This window comes from Thalia democratica, chromosome 5, assembly GCF_965202585.1.
Source record: "Thalia democratica chromosome 5, ktThaDemo2.hap1.1, whole genome shotgun sequence".
Taxonomy (NCBI): Eukaryota; Metazoa; Chordata; class Thaliacea; order Salpida; family Salpidae; genus Thalia; species Thalia democratica.
The window spans coordinates 59,715,592-59,735,963 of record NC_139169.1 but is presented as its reverse complement, the minus strand read 5'-3'; the positions used below and the strand labels follow the sequence as shown (position 1 = coordinate 59,735,963).

The window sequence follows — 20,372 nt, the reverse complement described above, 5'->3', positions numbered from 1 at the left end:
TTAATTTTAATTCAGTAGTCCTCAACGAAAACATTATAGTTTTTTTGGTTATTAAGGTAAAGTTTAAAATAGGTTTTTTGACAAAACAAAAATACAAATTATTTTATGACTATAGATTACTATTTTAGTTTTCTGTTTTCATCTTGATAAAATAACTTATATTATCTGAAAAAAAAAAGTTTATCTCTTTTTTTTTTGTTTTAGGATAATTTTTTTTTGAAGCTTAGTGGTCTAATATTTAAAAACATGTATAGCACTTTAATAAACTTTAAACTATTAATTGTACAAAGGGTATATTTAAAATAGTTATTTAATCAGTTAATAAAGATCACAGTGACACCAATATGAAACAGACTTTGTAGCTAAAAACTTCAGAATAAGCTATGCTTTGTTATAACACTTGTTTTATAAATGTATAACTAAATGATTTTACCTATTATAATAGTTTTGCTAAAAACTACTTAAAACGTAGTCTATTATTTTTTTTACATACCTTGTTTATATAAGTATTATAACTTTTATTTAACAAACTTGTTATAAATATAAATTTATTATAGTCACATAAAACAAAAAGAAACGTACTATCATCATTCCTCTATGCTTATTTAAGTCATAAAAATTACAGACTTTTTAAAAGTAAATGGTTGTAAAAAGTTTATACTTACACGACAATTAATAAAGTGTAATTGTTTAACATGATAATATTTTGTTATAGTTTATTCAATTTTTTTTATTTAATTAAAATATTAACTTATTAAGTTAATAGAGATTCGAATTAAGTTTATTCATATATTGAAATTAAAAAAAAAGTTTGTAAGTTAAGACATAAATGTGTTAGCCTTACAGTGTGTACTTTCGTTTTAAAAGTAGTAGAATTAGCAGATGCAATAACGTTATGCTAAATTTTGTGTGTTAACTAAAAATAGAGTAAAAATAAAATAGAGTTCAAATCATATGTAATCATTTTATTGTTTCTACTCTGATTAGATTAGTTTTGTTGATTTTTTTTTACTTTCATAATTTAAAAGTCTAAAATATAAAAATATAACAAACTTAAGTTTAAAGATAAAATTTCATATGTATATACAATTAAAAAAAATATTATTCAAACTGTCAAACTTTTCAGAATTAAAAAATATTTGTTCAAGTTAAAAAAAGTTAAATAAGTTTTAAAGTACACAAAAAGATATAAATAGATTTATAATGTTATTTAGCTCAGGTAAGAAAATTATGCAGTGTGATAAAAAATACTAACTCAAATATAAATTAGTTTAATTATTATATTACGGTAAAATAGCCCATAATTCATTGGTTTTGTATAAGACATATGGTTTTTTTTTGTTTGATTAGTAAGCAAAATCTATAAAATTTATGAACTTTTCAAAAACATACTTGACAATATACAAAAACACACCGAAGTTTCAGAAATTTTTTAAAAAGTGTGAAAAATTAATTAGTAAAAAAAAAAATTACATGAGATAGTACTCTAGCATATCTTTTTTAACAATTGTTTAAAATATAAACACTTTTATAAATAGGAAAAATACATAAAATAATATGTACTGTACAGTACACCTAGCTTAAAAACAGTTTAACTACTTATATAACTTTTGCGCATAGATAAAAAATCTATTTTCACTTAGACACTCACATCGAAGTTTAAGTTCATATCTAAGTATAAACTTATGAAATAAAACTTACGTATAAACTACGTATAAACTTATGAAATAAACTAAACTACTAATTTTATAACTTAAAAAATACCACTGTTAGTTTTTTGTTAATAATTTCATTGACATTTACTGCTGAATTTACTGTTATAACTAAACATCCACAAAACTTCTACGTACAAAATAAGGTTGTAAAACTCTAAATTAATTAAGTAATAAAAGAATCTTCTGTGCAAAGCATACTTTACGTTGTTATAGCTTTTGTAGTTTTTTTTTTATATATATTTCTCAAATAAAAAACACAACATATTGCAAAATGTTAGAAATATGTTTTGTCTTTAAGAACTTGTTTCTCTCTAAAGTCTCAACCAAATTTACTACTTGATGTATACTTAAGGTGTTTGTTTTTATCTATAGAGTATTTAGAGGGATTTTTTATAATGACAAATATTGGTATAATGTTACTATTTAATCAATATATATGAATAAAATGTAATATATTACTTGAAAATTAGCATTAGTTTTGGTCTATTGTACTAATATGTAAAATAATTTTTCTTGTAAAAAATCAAGTGATGTATTATAAAGGTATTTACTACCTAAAGTTTATAAAAACAAACTAAAAACATTTAGTTTTAAAGAGAAGTATAAAGTATGTACAGCTTAAGAGACAGTATTTTAATATAATTATAAAAAAAGTGTAACTTAGACTCACTAATCATTGTAATAAGCCGTCTAACTGCTTAAATACTAACTTAGATTAGAAGTAACATTTATACAACAGTTTTGTGTTAGAAAAAAAAAGTACTGTTTTATTAATTTAAATAATCAAAATATCTGACGCTTAATACAGTTATATTTTCGAGTCATAAATTTAAAATAACTTAGGACACGTAAAACTAGAATCAAAATATTTTTTAATATGACTTTGGCTACTAATGTAAAAAGCGACAACTTTTATTAAAAAAGTACTTAATGCTTTCAAAAGTTGTAGTCAGCTTAACTGCGTTAAAACTGTAGTTTGTAAATACCTATTTTTATTACCTCTACAGCTTATCAATATAAATCATAAGAATATAAATACACTTATGTATAATTTTAAGTATCTTATTAGTATTTGCTTTGTACATTAAAAACTTTATTAAGACAATGTTTAAGTGATCAACTAACTGCCTTGATATTGAAAAACGGTACTTATATATATAAATACCTAATTATACAAAACCAATAGTTTATACAGCTGTTTCATACATGAAATATAAAACTTCATGTACTCTTCAGTAAGCTACAGTTTATTACAATAGTAAACAGAAATTTAGATTTTGAAAATTTTTATAATAATTGTGACGTAGTAATGATACAGTTTATTGTACAGTCAGCTGAAATTGAAATAATATGCTGTAGTTGTTAATTTATGCATTTTAGGAAAGGTTATACAGGTTATTTAAGAAAAATATTTTAAGCTATTAGAAAAAAGTTTTAGACAGTTAGAAAAATGTTTTAAAATAATTTTTGTGTGATTCTTTAAAAATTTTGCAATGTACTTTATTTCATTCTGAAGATATGTGTATAACATTGAAACTAAGTAAACGATTCAAAAAATATTTATTTTTTAAATTATAAATATATATATATATATAATTTTACACAAAAAATTGTAATTTCTGTGTATAAATTTTTAATTTATTTAGTATGTTTGTATCAAACCGAAAAAAAAACTTTTCAAGTGACAAAAAAGTGTGAAGGTTTAAAACAATGACGTATTTTTTTCGTAAAATTGTCACCAATCAATCAAAGTTTAGTTGGCTTTATTAATAATGTACTACACAAAAAACATTTACTACACGTGAACTTGAAACATGTTTACGACTATTCAAGTTTAACTTTGTTTACAATCAAAAACTAATGTGTTTTCTAAACAACACTTCAAACAGTTACCAATCAGCATTTTTTTAAACCTAGTAGTTTTTTTTAAGTAATTAATCTAAAAACATGCACTTGAGAGTTGAGACGAAACAAACTGATGTTTATTAAAGTTGCAGCCTGTTACGTCACAAAGAACGAACGCACACCCCTCATCGATTTTACGCGCCAAGGCGTTGGTAGTTTTGACGTTAGCAGACTCTCTGTATAAAACCAAAAAAAAATCGCAAACATGACGTAATCAAGTTTTAATCGAATTCCCATTGGAAATTTTCCTCCGCGCGATATTTTTGCAGCGCAGAAACACAAATGAACTTTTTTTTTGCGAAAACAAATGTTAACACCTCGTCGCTGGCTGCTTAGCTGAGAGTTAGCGCGACATTTAATTAACCCTATTTATCAGGTGAAATGGTTTTGTTTTAGCAGCTTTCGTTTTTGTATTGGAAAATTGATTTGTGCTTAAACTTTCGACGTCGAAGGAGAAAGTTAGGACTAAGCCTCTTGCTAAATGAGATGAGAAAAATTTACTTTTGCTGTTTACGAAAAGTTAATTTAAATCTTTTTTCGTTGTTTTTTATACGTTAAAGTTCAGCAGCTGATTTGACTTAGTTATCTAACTTGACTATATTTAATTAAGGTAAGTTCTGAAACAGCGACATGTTAAGTAGCAGCAATTAAGTATTTAAATAGTCTCAAATAACCGAGTGTGTATTTATCAATCAGTCCATTAGCTCTCCGGCTTGGTAAGTCAGGGATTTCGCACTGGTGACGTTATAAATGAATTAACCTATCGGCAGGTCTATTTATAATTGATAAGCGAGAAGCCACTATGAGAATATGACTGTTCAGTAGGTTTAAAAGTGAAAAGTGTGCTACCTGAAGTACCAAAGCGTCTGACGCTCAGCAAAAGCATGTGTTATAAGTTGTTTTAGTAAGCAAAATTTTAAGTGTTTATAACTAGTTAGTTTTGTTGGTGGTGTGTACATGTATTTTTTTTGTTTAGCTTAATCGACTACCAGAGTATACTTATTTTGATTCCACAGAGTATCAGACTTTGACTTTGTAGAAAACGTTTAAAAAAAAGTTTTAATCAAAAAATCATTTCCTTACAAAATAAACTTTATTAGAGCTATTAAAGCTTACAAAAACGACTCATAAAAAAAACAAGTTTTTGGGCCAAGTGCAGTTTATAACATTCGTGAGTTAGGTATAAATTAAAATAATTATTTTTTAATAATGTTAAAAAACTGACAAAAAAATTAAAATTTAACTACTTTTGAAGTTGAGAAACAAATTTAAATTACATGATTTAGATCAATATACTTTTTTCTATAACTTTCCAAAGTATTCTAATAGTCAACTGAAAAAAATTTACCAGTTCCGTATCTATTTTAAAATAATGTGCTTTCAAGGCATGGTGTTGGTTCACTTCTGCTTGCTAATTGAACCTGAGTCATTTACTTTCAAATTACGATTGACAGTCGCGGATGAGAATATTTCATTTAAGTTTTTAGTGCATAAAATATCTAATCTACTCTCCATGGAAAGTCATTTAATTACTAAAAGTTATAATATGAACAGAATTTAAATTTTACCAATGATAAATAACCATTTATGGTTTAAATGAAACTTTTTTCAGTTTGTTCAGAAAAGTTTATTAGTAGATTTAAGCGAAAGCTTTACGTTTTGTTACATTAAGTAAAAAATAAAACTTTAAACCTAAAAAATAATTTAAAATTTCACATTTTTTACTTTAAAAATTTGTTTAATTTTTTTGTACAATAAGATCAATAAGTATGAAATTTTGAAGAAAAAAAAATTATAAAGTTTTAGAAGGTATAAGTATTACATATATATTAACCTGTTTTCAGTTATTAGTTTTTTATTTATTGATGGTTCTAAAAAAAATCACATAAGTAAAAAAGTTAATCAAACGTATTTAAATTATAGTAAAATAAATCTTTACTAAAATTTAATATGATGTATGAAATTATACTATGTTTCTTAAAGTTATATTTAAATATAAGTTTTTTTTTGCTATAAAATAGTTATTTTTAGTAATTGATTAGGCATAAAAAAAACTGTTTTTTAAACGATAAAAAATATATATAACGATTAAAAAATCAGTAATTTGACTGTTACTAAATTTTTATAAGAACAAAACTGTCTGTTCCAATAAAGTCAAAAATATAGCTTACAACAAATTAAAAAACTGTACATAATATTTCACACATGTTTCGTAAATAATTAAAATTTTTGGTTGTGTGACGTTAGTGAAAAACGGGAGTTTTTATTTGGAAATTACAAAATCTAAGTTTAATAAACTGAGATAAACTGCTTTTTTACCTTTGTTAAAACGGTAGTTTGAAAAATTTTTTGCGATATTAACTCAAAAAATAATTCTTTAAAGTTTATAAAGTAGCAAAAATAAACTATTTCAAAGCACTATTTTGTTTTGGAACATTGTCTAACATTTTTAAAAGACTCAATCAAAATGTCAACTTGAAAAAATTGATAAAATGCTTTTAAAGCTAATTCTTTAACTTAAGAAAGCTGAATTAAAAGATAGCTATTATGATAAAATTATTTCCAACAAGTTCACAAAAAGATTTTTTGATAAGTCTTCACACAATAGATAAACTTAATATGTAATGAATTTTTAATGCAATTGTTAGTTAATTTTTCATAGTAATTTATTTGTAATATTAAACTGTGGAACTTAAAAATATAAGCAAAAATTTAATTACATTTGTGGTATGCATTGAAAAATTAACTTTTGAATATTAAAAAAAAAGAAAAAAAAAACACCAGAGTTTTATTCGTAGACTTTTTAAATAAAAAAGAATAGGCAAACAATTTTTTTTTCAAGTGTAGAAAATAAGACTTAAGTGAGCAATCAGCAAAAATATATTTTAAACTATTACTTTTTAAGTAGCACAGACAAAACTATGTTTGCTTCATAAAAAAGACAGAATGTGTGAACAATTATATTTGCAAATATTAACACTAATACCATGAAAATGTTATTAATAGCTAAAGAGCAAAACTTCAGTTTGTTTATGACTCCACTTCCTAATTTTACAAGAAATTAAATGCAAATTTTCCACGTTTTTCATGTTTAACACAAGTTAGTTAAAACATTAAAAGCTAATTTCATAACTTGCTATGTAGTACGTGTGTAGAACATTCTTTCTTTAAGGTTAACATACGGTTGAAAATTTATTTTTTCTAAAAAACACTTCGTAGACTTTGTGGTCGAACCAGTTGTTTTCAGTTTGTGATACAAAGTAAATTAAATTGCTTTATAACGTAAAGTTCCTAAAAATTACTTTTTGAACTACAGAATATAGATAATCCTTCAAATGATTTACAGTTGTTTACTCAAAATACGTTTGAAAATCTTTTAAGATTAATGTATCTTTTATTATAACCTTTTTTTTTTATTATTGATTTAAAACTAAAACCTTTAAGCTGGTAAGTTGAAGGGTAAAAAAAATTACTAACTAATTAAGATGAATAAAGCGTGAAACCTTTCTTTATGTGGATGGTTGTTCATTACAAACAAAATCAGTTTATTTTTAATAAATACTAAAAAAAAAAAATGTTTCAATATGTTTGTTAAGTAACGAAAGATGGCTTGAATAAACTTCCGTTTCAGGATAGAGCTAAACTCAAACAATTTTTAACTTAAAAAAGTCTAGATTAAAAGTTTAATTTTTAGCAGGTTTTAGAGAAAATATTTAATAAAAATAATTTAAAAATAACAAATTAGGTTTTTATATCTAAGTTATAAAAATAGATATTTATTTAATGAATTTTTAGCTTTTTTCCTTACTAGCTAAAAGTTTAAAGAGAGCAGTAAAAAGACAAAAACTAGTCTAAGGGTGACTTAGAGTAAAGTAAGTTTGAAAAGTGAAAAAAAAAGTTTAAACTTGAAAAATTCCATAAACTTACTTCACTAGCTATTATTATACAAATTTGAAATCTTTTTAAAGACTGTTGCATCACTAGTTTTAAAAAAGTTTTTTTTTTAAATGATGTTTAGTGATTTTTATAATACTACGTTAATTTTTGTTTGAATTTTAAAAGTCGTATACATGTAGCATAACTTTTATTTTGTTAAGGTAAAGTTTTATAAAAACATTGTTTATATAGGTTTAAACTATTATTTTTAAAACTGAAAGACTTTTTAAGACTTAAAATCAATTACACCAAGTTCATAAAAGTTCAAATAAACTTTGCTTTTTACAAAATCGTTTGAAGATAAATATAAACAAACAATGAACGACTTGCCTTTGAGAAAGCTGTCGCCTGTGCTGGCTTTTTTCATTTTGCTCAACGCGATTTGCCTGAGCAGCGGCGAAGCTTGGTATTACCCTGCAGATGACCAGATGTCCTCCCGTCACCCGAGGTTGCGCGTTCCGCCTGCAAGGGAAGGTTACTACGGCAGGGAAAGTCCGGCAAAGTACAAGTTGAAGCAGCAGCAGAAAGGGGCGCCAGTGGAAAAGTTGAACGACGAGCAAGGTTGGTAAAATATTTTTTTTGTGAAATTGATACTTTTGTCTGCGTGCTGTTGCTTAGCAGCGCGCTAATTCGATCGTTGACAATACTGTTGGTGCTTTTAAGTTTGAGCATGTTCGAACTAAGTTCATTTTGAAGTGTTCACGTTTGTTTATTAGATTCTCTTAAGATACAAAGTTGTGATTGAAAATTGAAGTTTTTGTATTGTTATAGTTGCTAAACAATATGTATACTCTTAAAATATGTTTTTTGTTCATGTCTATAGAATAATACTACAATAACTGAACAATGTGCTTATAAATCTATACTTTACGAATGTATTTTCTTAAATTTTTCTTTAACCTTTCTTAAAGAAAGTGCTTAAAAAGAACAAAATAAACTAATTAATGCTTAAAATTTTTTAAAACTCTTCAAGGTCAGTTTATTTCATTTAAGCCAAATCAGAATGGAAAGAATAGCGTAACAATTAAGGGCTGTATAAAACAAACTTAAGTTTTAATCTTTTAAGTTAAATGTAACCTTTAACCCATTGAAATATTACTCGAGCTTAATATTAAATATTAAAGCAGCTGAAAAGTAGCTGATTATAAGTTATACAAAAACGACTTTAAATTATTAAACACTTTCGCGTGAAATAATTTGCAGTCAAAATAAATAAAAACTTAGATTAATTATTGTCGTTAATAAGTTTAAAAGACATAAGGTGTAACTTCAAATTCAAACAAAAGTTGGAAGGTTATCAGTTCAAACTAGGCTAATGATTAACAAAATAAGATTATTAACAGCTCGATCTATTTTTCTTTCGTAAACAAAATAAAGTTAAATTTAGAACTTAAACTAAATCTTTTTTTCAAATTTTATTACCTAGGTCTAACATACAAACTTTAAATGCAATCTATGTGTGATATTCAGATTTAGTTTATAAATTAAACTTATAAAAATCCGTCCAATCTATTTTTTGTTTAGTAGTGTGTAAGGAAGTTTTCTTAAATTTTAGGCAAGTTAATTTAAGTATATTTATTCTAGTTTTTTTGTTATGTAATTAAACTTTTAAACCAAAAAAATATGTTAAATTGTAATACTTTGCACTGAAACATACTTTTTTGTTTCTATTTTACTAGTTTAAAACCATTTTCCATGCATTGTACAATGTGCTTGTGCAACTTATAATATATATACATACTACTAAAAATAACTAATTAGTTATAAAACAGATCTGAACAGTAACTTAGAACTTTTTATTAAAAAAACAGATAGAATTACTTTTACTGATGTTTATTTGTAAGTGGAAGCTTGTTTGCTTATTTTATTTACCTAATTTGGCAATAGTTTCAGGAGGTAGAAAACAAGTTGTCAACATTTTCCGTTAAAAATGAAATTTTATAAAAAAGTTGTTTTTTATTTAATTAGTTTTGACAAAGTAACAACAGTTTAATTACTAGCTGATATTTAGGCATTTAGTTTCGCAAATTAGTTTTATTTTAAACAACTTTCGACCACTTTGAAAAACGATTTTCTAACAACAGAAAACAAGCATAAATATGTACTAAATAACAGCAAAAGTTTTATATTCTGGAAATGGTTATACTTTTAATTTTAAATCAATATTTTATGAGCCGCGAAACTACTCACTTATACTTAATAGAATGATATACTTTCGAGCCTCAGCAGAAAAAGACAAAAAATATTGAAATTTTATACCGCTATATCAAATTCTTTTTTTAACCTTTGTTACTACGATTTTCATGAAAAATAAAGTTTGTACAGTCTTTTCACCACCAACTAGTTTCTATAAATTTAGCACGTATTACTATTTAAACAAGTGGTAACATAGTTTTATTTTTATAACAAAGCATAGAAAAACTTTAACAACTTCTTAGCATAAAATCAGAAGATAAATACTATAAAATGCGTATAGTTAACCTGGGTAGCTGTCAAAGTTGCAGCGGGGACAAAATTGCACGAGGGCACAAAATTTCACGAAGATACTTTTGCACAAAGACACTTTTGCATGAGGGGACAAAATTGCACGAAGATAAAATTGCACGAAAACACTTTTGCACAAGCAGAAAATTTTGCACGGAGACATTTTTGCACGGGTTGACTTTTTTAATTTTATTCGTCATTAACTTTAATTATTTATTTTTTATCTAGTTTTTTTTTTGCTATCACTGTTACCCCTAACCCTTACCCTCGGTCGGTAACTTGTTTTTTCTTTTAGTTTTTTTTTCTGTTTTGTATTTACACTCGTGCAAAAATGACTCTCCGTGCAAAATTGTAACTTGTGCAAAATTGATCCTTGGTGCAAAATTGTTTTCGTGCAATTTTGTTCACTCGTGCAAGTTTTTCTTCGTGCAAAAGTATCTTCGTGCAATTATGTGCCCTCGCGCAGTTTTGTCTTCGTGCAATTTAATCCCCTCGTGCAATTTTTTAACCTCGTGCAATTTGGCTTCGTGCAGTTTTGACCCGTTCCCAGTTAACCTTGATTGAATATTTTAAATTTGTTAGCACTGGTAGTTCAACGATTCTAAACTTGTGAAAGTTTGCTTGCAGTAACTATATTTGTTAAAAATGGTACAAAATGTTCTGATTTATTTGATTTAAAAGAAAAAAAAATAAAACGCTATAAAAATAACGACTATAACAAGTTTAATTTTTGTTTTTTCAGTTTTTAAGCTATATTAATACTTTTTTGTAAAACTAATTGATTTAAAACAATTTTTATTCTTTTTGAACAAAATATCTTTTATTTTTGATTGTTTGATTATAAAAAAGAATTAGAATTTTTTTTTACTAATTAAGCTATTAAAAGTATAGTACATAATTAAAGTATTTGATTAAATAAACAAGTTTTATATGTTTAATTTACAACTTTTGTTTAATTTTCTTTCCTATACTTTCATTTTATTGACCGTTTTATTTCTTAAGTTTTAAAAGTTCAGATTAAAAAAATATTTTTTTAGCTCGTAAGAAATTCTTAAAGCAAGTGGTGTACGACTCGATAACCGAAAGGTTTTTTCGTACACCAGGTCCTTAGATCAAACGTTTTGAGCGCTTTTTTATAGCTCAATAAACAATATATATACATACATATTGAAATTTCAATGTAGTATGTTATTTATAATACTTTTGTTGATTTTTTAAAACTATCGTTGATTTTGATGGTTTTTTTGTCTTGTATATCAAAATAAAGCGCATTTATAAGAAATTCTCAAAGTATTAACGCTTAATTATATAACTTATTAGTTACCTACTGTTTTAGTGTTTTGTATTTAAAAGTACAAGGATAGCAGTAGTATACTTTTTAATATTTAAAACTGTTTTCAAAGTAAAAATGTTAAGTAGTAACAGGTGAAAATTTTTTTTTTACTTAAAACAGGTAAATAACAGTAGTTATAATTACTTTCCAGCAAAAATAAAAATAAAGAGTTACTTTCAAAGCGAAAACATTTGTAGCACGTGAAGTAAAATCAATCTTGTTTCTGGCACGAACTCGAACCTGCTTCTTAACTCAAGCTCAACACCAACAAATTGTTTGCTTTTGAATTGTTGCCAACTACAACTTGTTGTTATGTATTTGAAAAGTTCGTTTAAACGCATGAGAAATATAAGGTTGAAAAATGTATAAGTGCCTCAGTTTTAAATTTGTGTAAATTAGGAACTTGAAGCTGAAAATAAAACTCTTAGCATGTTTTAATACTTAATTCAATATTTATTTTTTGAACATTGTAGACTTTTCTTGAAACTTTTCTGACATAAGTGTATACTTAGAAAAAATTAATATGATTTTTTTGTTTTTTTAGTCTTTACTCTACATAAATGCTTATTTCTAAAATAAAATAGTAAAATTTTCAGGTTAGTCACATAAATTTTACTTATTCTTAATTTCTCTGTTCAATATTTTTTTAAATAGGTTAGAAATATATATTCTAAACAAAAATACATTCAGTTTGTTATAAGCTAGATTTTAGATATTTTGTCCTTACTTATCTTAAAATATTTAACAACTTATCAGTTACTTCCAAGCATTATATATTTAGACACTTCTTAAATCTAACTGTTTTACTATACTTCTAATTAGTTAAAAAAACAATATGATAAGATTTTATACTGAAGATGAAATATAAAAGATAATATTACTAAATCTATACTTGTGGACGGTATATTAAACAATTTATCAGTAAAATAAAAACTTTAGAACTTAGCGCATCTAAATTTTGTGAAGTAATCGATGCATACTTGTTGTTTTACGAGTTATTTAATAAAACTAAACAACCTATAGTTTATGCATATAAATTTATAATTTGAATTACATCGTAAAGTGGCCGTCTTCAATAAAACTATTAGTAGTTTGTATATAACAAAACAAAAGTCCGTATAATTTCTAAATTATCTCGCATAACTTGTTATGCTTTTGAAACAACTGTTACAGATTTTGTTAGTGATGTTTGCGAAAACAATGTTTTCAACAATGAGTTACTTGTTGTTTACTATTTAGACATTGATTTTACGCGAATTGATTTTGTCACCTTGAAGTTTTTCAGTCAGCAAAATAGTTTTTAAAGTTGTTTAACTACTTAAAACAGTATTTATTTACTTAATATTCTATTCTTTTAAACACGAAAAGTTAAAGCTTTAGTTTCAGTTATAATTTTAGCTAGAGAGAATATAAATTTATTGATTGAGTGTTTTATTTATAATAAATAATAAATTTACTTATTACAGTGCTTATTCATTTATCCGGACATATTTGGCAAGATTTTCTGTAAACATGTCCGGATAAGAGCTTTTCCAGATAAGTACAAAAAACCACTTTTTTCATGAAATAATAAAACTGTTGTATATTATGCAATGCATAATAAACAATAAAAGGTCAGCTCCTCTTTTTCTGTTTTAAACTTTTAAAACTTTTCATCACTTTTCAAAACGTCGTATAAAGGCGACCTGCCTATGCTAAACTGTTCCATAAAAAAGACTTTGACACATTTTTTTAACCATTTTTACAAACTTTTAGTTTATTTTCAATGGTGAGTGCAACTCGTTTCCGTTTTTTTTTTGATGTCTTGTCCATTTCTAAATTCTGGTGTGGTGAGTGTGTCAAACTTGTACAATTTATAAGTAAAAATAACTGTCAAGCATCTTATCTAAAACAAAAAGTGTTTGAACTTTTATAATATAGGTTAAATTAAAATTCAAACATAAAAGAGCTGTTATACATTGAATTTCTTAAAAAACTTAGAACTTAACCAGCTACCAAAAAAGTAAAAAAAATTTAATAAAAAACTTTAAGCAATATTATTAGTAACATTGTTTAAAAAAAATTAAAAACTACTCACTTTACATACAAAGGTTTTTGATAACTAAACTAGTTTTGAACAAAGTTCGAATGTAAGTTTAAGTAGTATTATAACGTAAAAATAATGAACTGAACTGCAAGATTTATAAAATCACTTAAATTTTTCTTACAGCATGAAAGCTTTAATGTTTGTACCACACAAAAATGTTTGTGTTTGATATTAAAAGTTTTTTTAATTTTTTTCTTGACTAATAGTAAGAGTCCAGATAAGTGAAGTCCGGATAAGTGAAAAATTACTGTACTACGTAAGCTCATGGCATACTTGTTAAAAAGTTATAGTTTTAAAAGTAGTTTAAAGTGAGTTTATTGCAAATTTAGACCACATTCAATGAAAAATTTAACTAAGCCTTTTTAAATTTTTAAGAACAATAAATTACAACCTGTAAGTAAGTTTAGGTTACGTAATTACTTTATATTGTATGTTAAATGACATGAGTTTAACAAACACTAGCTTAAGTTTTAGGTATTTATATTTCTTTAATTTACCCTATCAGCGTTCAAATACATACTGTTTGAAACAAAATACTACACTGTAAGTTTGAAACATACTTTTAATACTTCTGTTAAAGTGCTTTCTTGAAAAAGTTCCGCTTAACATTTAGAAATAATGTACAAAACAATTTTAAAACAAAAAATAAAAAAAAAAAAAAATACATGCAAGATTTATAAGTTGTGAAAAAGCTAAAAGTTGGTTTTCAATTTTTATTAAACGAATTTATTATAGCGCAGCATCTTAAGTTTAAAAACATAAAACTTTAGCTGTTGGACGATTCTGTGAAATAATTTGTACATAAACCTAAACATAGCCTTAAATTGTATTGTTTACATGCTTTTAAATTTGAACATAATACTAAAAGTTATGTTATATAAAAGATAAAATGCTTAAAAATTTAAAGAATGAAAAGCTTTAGATATTGAACTTTTTTTTAGATGAAACTCTTATTTCCGCACAAAACGTTGTGGAGTCATTCAAAAATGAAAACGAAAGAAAAGCGAAGCAACTACGAAATATTTTGAAACTGCTGAACACCTTAAGAAGGAAGAACCTGATAGATCAAGTGTTAAGTGACTACATTTCAAAAGAGAAAGTAGAACAAACAAGCGGTAAGAAATTTCAGTAATATTTATAAACGAAACTTGTGTAAGAATTGTTAAAAATAGTTACAATAGTAAAGTATACATCTTTATCTGTCTCGCAAAACATACAGTAGTTCATTTTAATAAAAGGAAAATATCAATATTTTGTACGAAAGTTTTACACGCTAGATTATTTGTTGCTTGTACTTCTAAATGATTTGACAAATTAAAACTAAGTAGGTAATAATATAAAGAATCGACTCAAATAATCACAGATTACAATTTTTCTTGAGACAAATTTTTATCTAAAATTAGTTGTTGCCTAAGTGAAAAATAAATAACCAAGTACTTAACATTTAAAAGTACTTAATTTAAATAATAACAGATTACATCGGAGATGGAAATAACGATGAGGAATTGAGCAGACTCAACAGAGATTATTACGGATGGATGGACTTCGGTAAGCGATCATCAGACGACTTTGGGTATTGAGATTGATTGGCATTTTATTTTGAGAAAATTTCAGTTTCCTAAGACTTATTTTCAATTATTTTTTTCATGATTTTAAACTTGAACGGCTTAAACTCAGATTTCAGAAACTTTTGATAATTTCACAATCTAGTTTTTGTTGTAGCTAGTTTTATATAAGAAAATTAAAATTAAAGTTTTAGATCTAAAACAAACCAACTTGCTTAATACGTTTTTGCTGCTTTTTCACTTTGATACTTACTTCGTTACTTTTGATTACTTTTGAAAATAATGACTAAATTTAATTTATGGCACAAACAAAAGTCAACTCTAAATAAAATTAATTTATCACGACAGTTTTAGTACAGTTTTTAAATACTTATTTCAGTTTTATACATTTATAAAAAGTTAAATATCTTTTTATCTTTTTTTTTTTAATTTTAAGACTTTCTAGATGAAGTTGTGAAATAACATTAATAAAATTAATTTGTTGTTAGAATTATGCTTAAGCTTAAGAACTAAATGATGTTATTATTTCTTGTTTTTACAATAAGTTAGCAATGAGCAGTTATAATTTTTATACATACTTTAATGCTTTTATCATAGGCATTTAGAGTTATGTTTTTTTTTGATAAGTATCGTTATTTTTTTAGTTTATAAATTTAGCTTTATCAAAATGTTTTAAAAGCACTTAGTTAGAAATGCACAATAAAAACTTGTTTAAAGTTAATAGCTTTCTGATTTATTTGAAACTTAACAAACATAAATAAAAAATGTATCACATTAACGAAAGGTATTTTCAACTCTTAGTTAATACTTTTTACAATTTCTAAAGCAGCTCATAAAACAAATAAAAGTAAATTTTCTATTATGTAACCAGTAAGTAGACAATCGTTTAAGTTCGTATGCTAATTTTGTTGTTTTAAGCGTCGAACACGGTTAAAAAAAGAATCAAGTTAAAAATAAGTTGATTTAATCTTAATTATGATTTCTAAATTAATTCGTAACTTAAAACTATTTTTGACACAGCTTACTTTAGTACTGTTACACTATCATTTTTTATTTTCAAAAGCATTTAGTTCAATAACTAATATAAATAAATTTTAATGTTTTAAGTTCGTAAAACTCTGAAAATCTTACTGCAAGTAACGTAAAAAAAAAACGTAACTTACAGTTTTTTATAGTTCAATAATTTTATAAAGTTTCTTGAAAAACTAAAAAAAATATATATGATGAAAACAAATCTAGAAGGTGCTTAAACATTTCAAATTAAATTGCTTTTAACGATGTTTAATAAAATATTTGTTAATAAGTTGAATTTAAGTAACATCGAATTTATCACAAGAATGTTTATAAAATTTGATGTCACAATAATTTTATTTAATTAAATGATTGTATCAAATATTAAAAACAACACTTTCTTAAAGATTAATTCAACCTCAAAGATAAAAATTTTAAATTGATGCATAATTTAGATAACTTTTTAAAGTCAAATTAAATAAATTATATTTTAATAAAATATTGTACTTTATTCTGATAAATACTTATTAGTAGCATTTGACTCATTACAAAACTTAGTAAGCTCATTTCTCATATTCAGTTTTCGATCTGTTAATAGCTTTTCTAGACTTTTATAATTTTATTATTTAAAGTTTTAAAGAAAGTAGCTTAAAGACTATTGTTTACTTTAAACTTTAATAAAGTTTAGGCTTATTTACAATTAATGTTTTTTTTTTTAAGCAAAAATATTGCAGATTTCTTTTAAAAATTTTTGAAGTACAACTTCCTAAATAATTAACTACGATCAAGAAAAAAGAAATCCAATAAAGAAAAGTATACTGTGCTGGAAAGATTTAAATAAATTTTAAAATTAATTTGTATAAATTTAAATTTTACATTTTTTTATAAAACTACAAGGTTGTAACACAGAAATAATAAATAAAATTAAACTTTTATGCTTAATAACTTAAAATATACGTGTTAAAGTTTTTACACATCCTGTAAATGTTCTAAATTAAAACTACTTTTACTTATTAGCAACTTTTAAAAATTGAGTTATATGCTGATTCGTTAGTATACAGTCAAAGATTTAAACTAGGAAGCAATTAAATACTATATAAAACTAAAGGAAAGTAAGCTTTTTTTTAAGCATGAATGTTAATTGAAGAGTTCTGTTAACATAAAAAAGCATAAAACATTACTTAAATATTTTAAATTTAAATATAAAGAGTTCAATAGTACCTAGAAGTTTTGTTTTACCTAAGTACTATCTATTTAAGGGGTCGGCACTCGGCAGCCTTTTAAAAAAAGGCCATTTTTTGAATAAAAGTTTCTCGCGGACCTCACTGTGTACAAGAACGTCTTCTGCGGACCGCAATTATTAGAAATCGTTTCAGTAAATTATTAAAAAAAAAAAACTTTTTAAGCCACAACTTTGACTAGTTGGTAGACGTTTTTCAAATTGAAATTAACTTGTAATTGATATTTTTGTTTGCTTTTTAGTATTTAGTCTTTTTTAAAGAAATCAGATGTCAGTATTATTTGTTTCAAATTAATTTACTAAAAATAAAAACTCTTACATTAATACTGGGATTGGCAAAATATTGTCCACGGAATGACTTGGCACGTTTAAATATGCAATTTGTAACAAAGCTGTATAGATTTTTTCATTTTAAACTTTAAATTTTAGGTGGCTGTACTTTTTTATTATTACCAGGGGCGTAGCGTGGGGATGAACGCTGGCGCATGCGTGCCACCAAAAAAAAAAAAAGTAAAAAAAAATGCAATATCTTTATTCTTTATTGTTTATTTTTTCTGCTTAATTAGCCTTTTTTCAACTATGTTTTTCTAGTATTCGAAAAGTAAAACGAAATTTCGAATACAAATTAGCGACAAGTTAGGGAAATTACCCAGTATACTGATTCGGTGGGTAATTGCGAATGCCTACCGATGTTGATGAAAAACTCCATAAGGAAAATTTTATAACTTGATTAACTTCATAAGAATTTAGACTCAAACAGTACGCAACTAGTTAGTGCACCGCAGTAGTATAACCTTATGACAGATTTTTTTACAAGGACAAATGCTAACATTTTGTTAACAAACCATAAAGCTAAACCTGTTTTATAGTGATAATAATTCAAGGATAAACAAATTGTAGTAAAAATAGCAATATACAACTGCTAATAAAATAAAAATAAAGTGATAATAAGAATAAAAAATACTAACAACATAATTTAAAAGATAAATAACAAAAGCAGAAAAAAATAAAAATAATAAATTATCACAAGTAATAAACAAGCAGTTAATACTGTGATTACAGTTTTAAACTCACTATACAAAAAGTATTGTTTAAATTATCTAAACTTAAAATTTTTATTAAAAGTAGTTTCTTTTTTTATTAAGATATCAAACAAATCAAACTTTTTTTACCTATCAGCCATAAAGTTTAAAAATTAATCAACTTTTTTAGAAAGTTATTTTAAATTTTTTTTAGTCACATCATGAATAAATTTATAGCACTTTGTGTAACAGAATTTTTACAATCAATTTTTAGTCTAAAAAACATAATTGATTAATTTTAAATTTAAATTTATTTAGTTTTAAATCAAATTTTAAATGGTATTTTTAAAAAAATCTTTATACCAACTGTTTTTAGTATTTAAAAAATGATCTTAGAATAACTAATTTTAGTTTAAGTGAGAAGTAAAATTTCTTGTGAATTTTTAAAAGCATTGAAAAAGTCGACCTTAAAAAAATTATCTTTTAAACATTTTGTTTTGTATCAGATACATTTAGTAAAATCTTTCCACACACTGAGGATAACTCAGGATTTTATGAAATTTTGGAAAAATTTAGTATGACTCAGTAAAAATCAGGATAACTCGTAATGTTTTAAGTATTTTTAAGCTCAGGCTGACTAAGGATAGGTTTTTTTTTTTTAACTCAGGGTAGATTTAGTGGTTTTAAAAGCTTTATTATAAAGCCTAGTTTCTATTAGTTTAAAAACAATAAAAAAATTCTTTAAAATAATTTAAAATGCTTATGATGACACATGACATTTTTAAACTAACTCAGGACAGTTATTTTAACTCAAAGAGTGGCAAGGCAATTCTGATATCTTCAAAGTTAATTGTTTTTTGTTTTTTTTTTGTAAAATATATTTTATAATACTAAAGAAAAAGTAAACATTTGTTTTCATTAATTTTTAGATTACTATTTTAAAAAATATGCAAAGTAATATTGTATGGAATGTTGTAAGTCTAAAAATATGTCAGATAGGAAAATTATCTGAAGTTCAAAAGCTTGAATTGAAAAATAGCAGACAAACACCAGATATTGCTATTACCAGGGTTGCCACTTTACCTGGAAACCTAGGAAAACCTTGAAAAACCTGGAAATCGACAATTTAGGCAAAAATAACCTGGAAAAACCTGGAGTTTGAGAAATTTTCATATGTTCAGTAGTAAATTTTCGATTTGAACCAAAAAATCTATCATATAAATAAAAAAAAATTGTCGTCATTAATTTTTTTTTATTAAAAAACATATTTAAAGTAGCTTTATATTATCTTTTCAATGTTTTTATACTATATAACACAGTTTCTTACCTTAGACTTAACTTTAAACCAAAAATAGACCCAAAAATGTGTAGTTTTAAAAACCTGGAAGAAATTTCGAAAACCTGTAAATTTTTTGAAAAAACGAGTGGCAACCCTGTATTACTCAAGACTGCAGTTCAAGTGGTATGAAACTTTTAATTTTAATTTCTTTTATACTTCAGATTTTCTTCATTTGTTAAGATTTATTTTTACAGTTTTATATTGTAGTATAAGTAAAATGAAGAAGTAAAAAAAAACTAGCTCTTTAGATTTTTTCTACAAAAAATTTAAAACTTCCAATTTAAATACTGAAGATTTAACATTTTTATATAAAAGATAAAGATAGTATACTAAAAGCTGCAACGAAATAAAAGTATGAGTTATTTTAAGTTTAATACAATAGTTTTTCGTTGATATAAAATAAATATTGAACATTAATTAGAAAATGCACAGCGAAAAATGTTTTGAGGTATTAATTGTTATACTTAGTTGATTATTTATTTGTAGTTTAAGGCCATAGGGGGGGTAAGCTATGTTTTTTAGAAGTTGATTTTATTTTAAAGATTTTTTTTAAGCTTTAAGATGCTTTTTATTGTTTTAAAAAATTCGAATTAATTTTTGAGATATGACCAGTCAAAGTCGGGCCGCATAATAGGTTACCTATGGGAAGGGAAATCTAAAACAGCGAAAAAGGGTTAGTTTGTTTAAAATCCTCCTACATTTTTCAAGCAATCTTCTTCAAACTTTAACAGTTTAA

The 20,372-nt window shown here is 24.7% G+C and overlaps 1 protein-coding gene across 1 annotated transcript; it reads left to right on the top strand.

Moving 5' to 3' along the window:
* The first annotated feature begins 7,768 nt into the window (after positions 1-7,768).
* LOC145837043 (uncharacterized) lies at positions 7,769-15,256 on the top strand. Its single transcript, XM_082944812.1, has 3 exons — positions 7,769-8,117; positions 14,401-14,574; positions 14,933-15,256. The coding sequence occupies exons 1-3, from the start codon at positions 7,874-7,876 to the stop codon at positions 15,037-15,039; spliced, it is 525 nt and encodes a 174-aa protein (XP_082800938.1). The 5' UTR covers positions 7,769-7,873; the 3' UTR covers positions 15,040-15,256.
* The last annotated feature ends 5,116 nt before the right edge of the window (positions 15,257-20,372 follow it).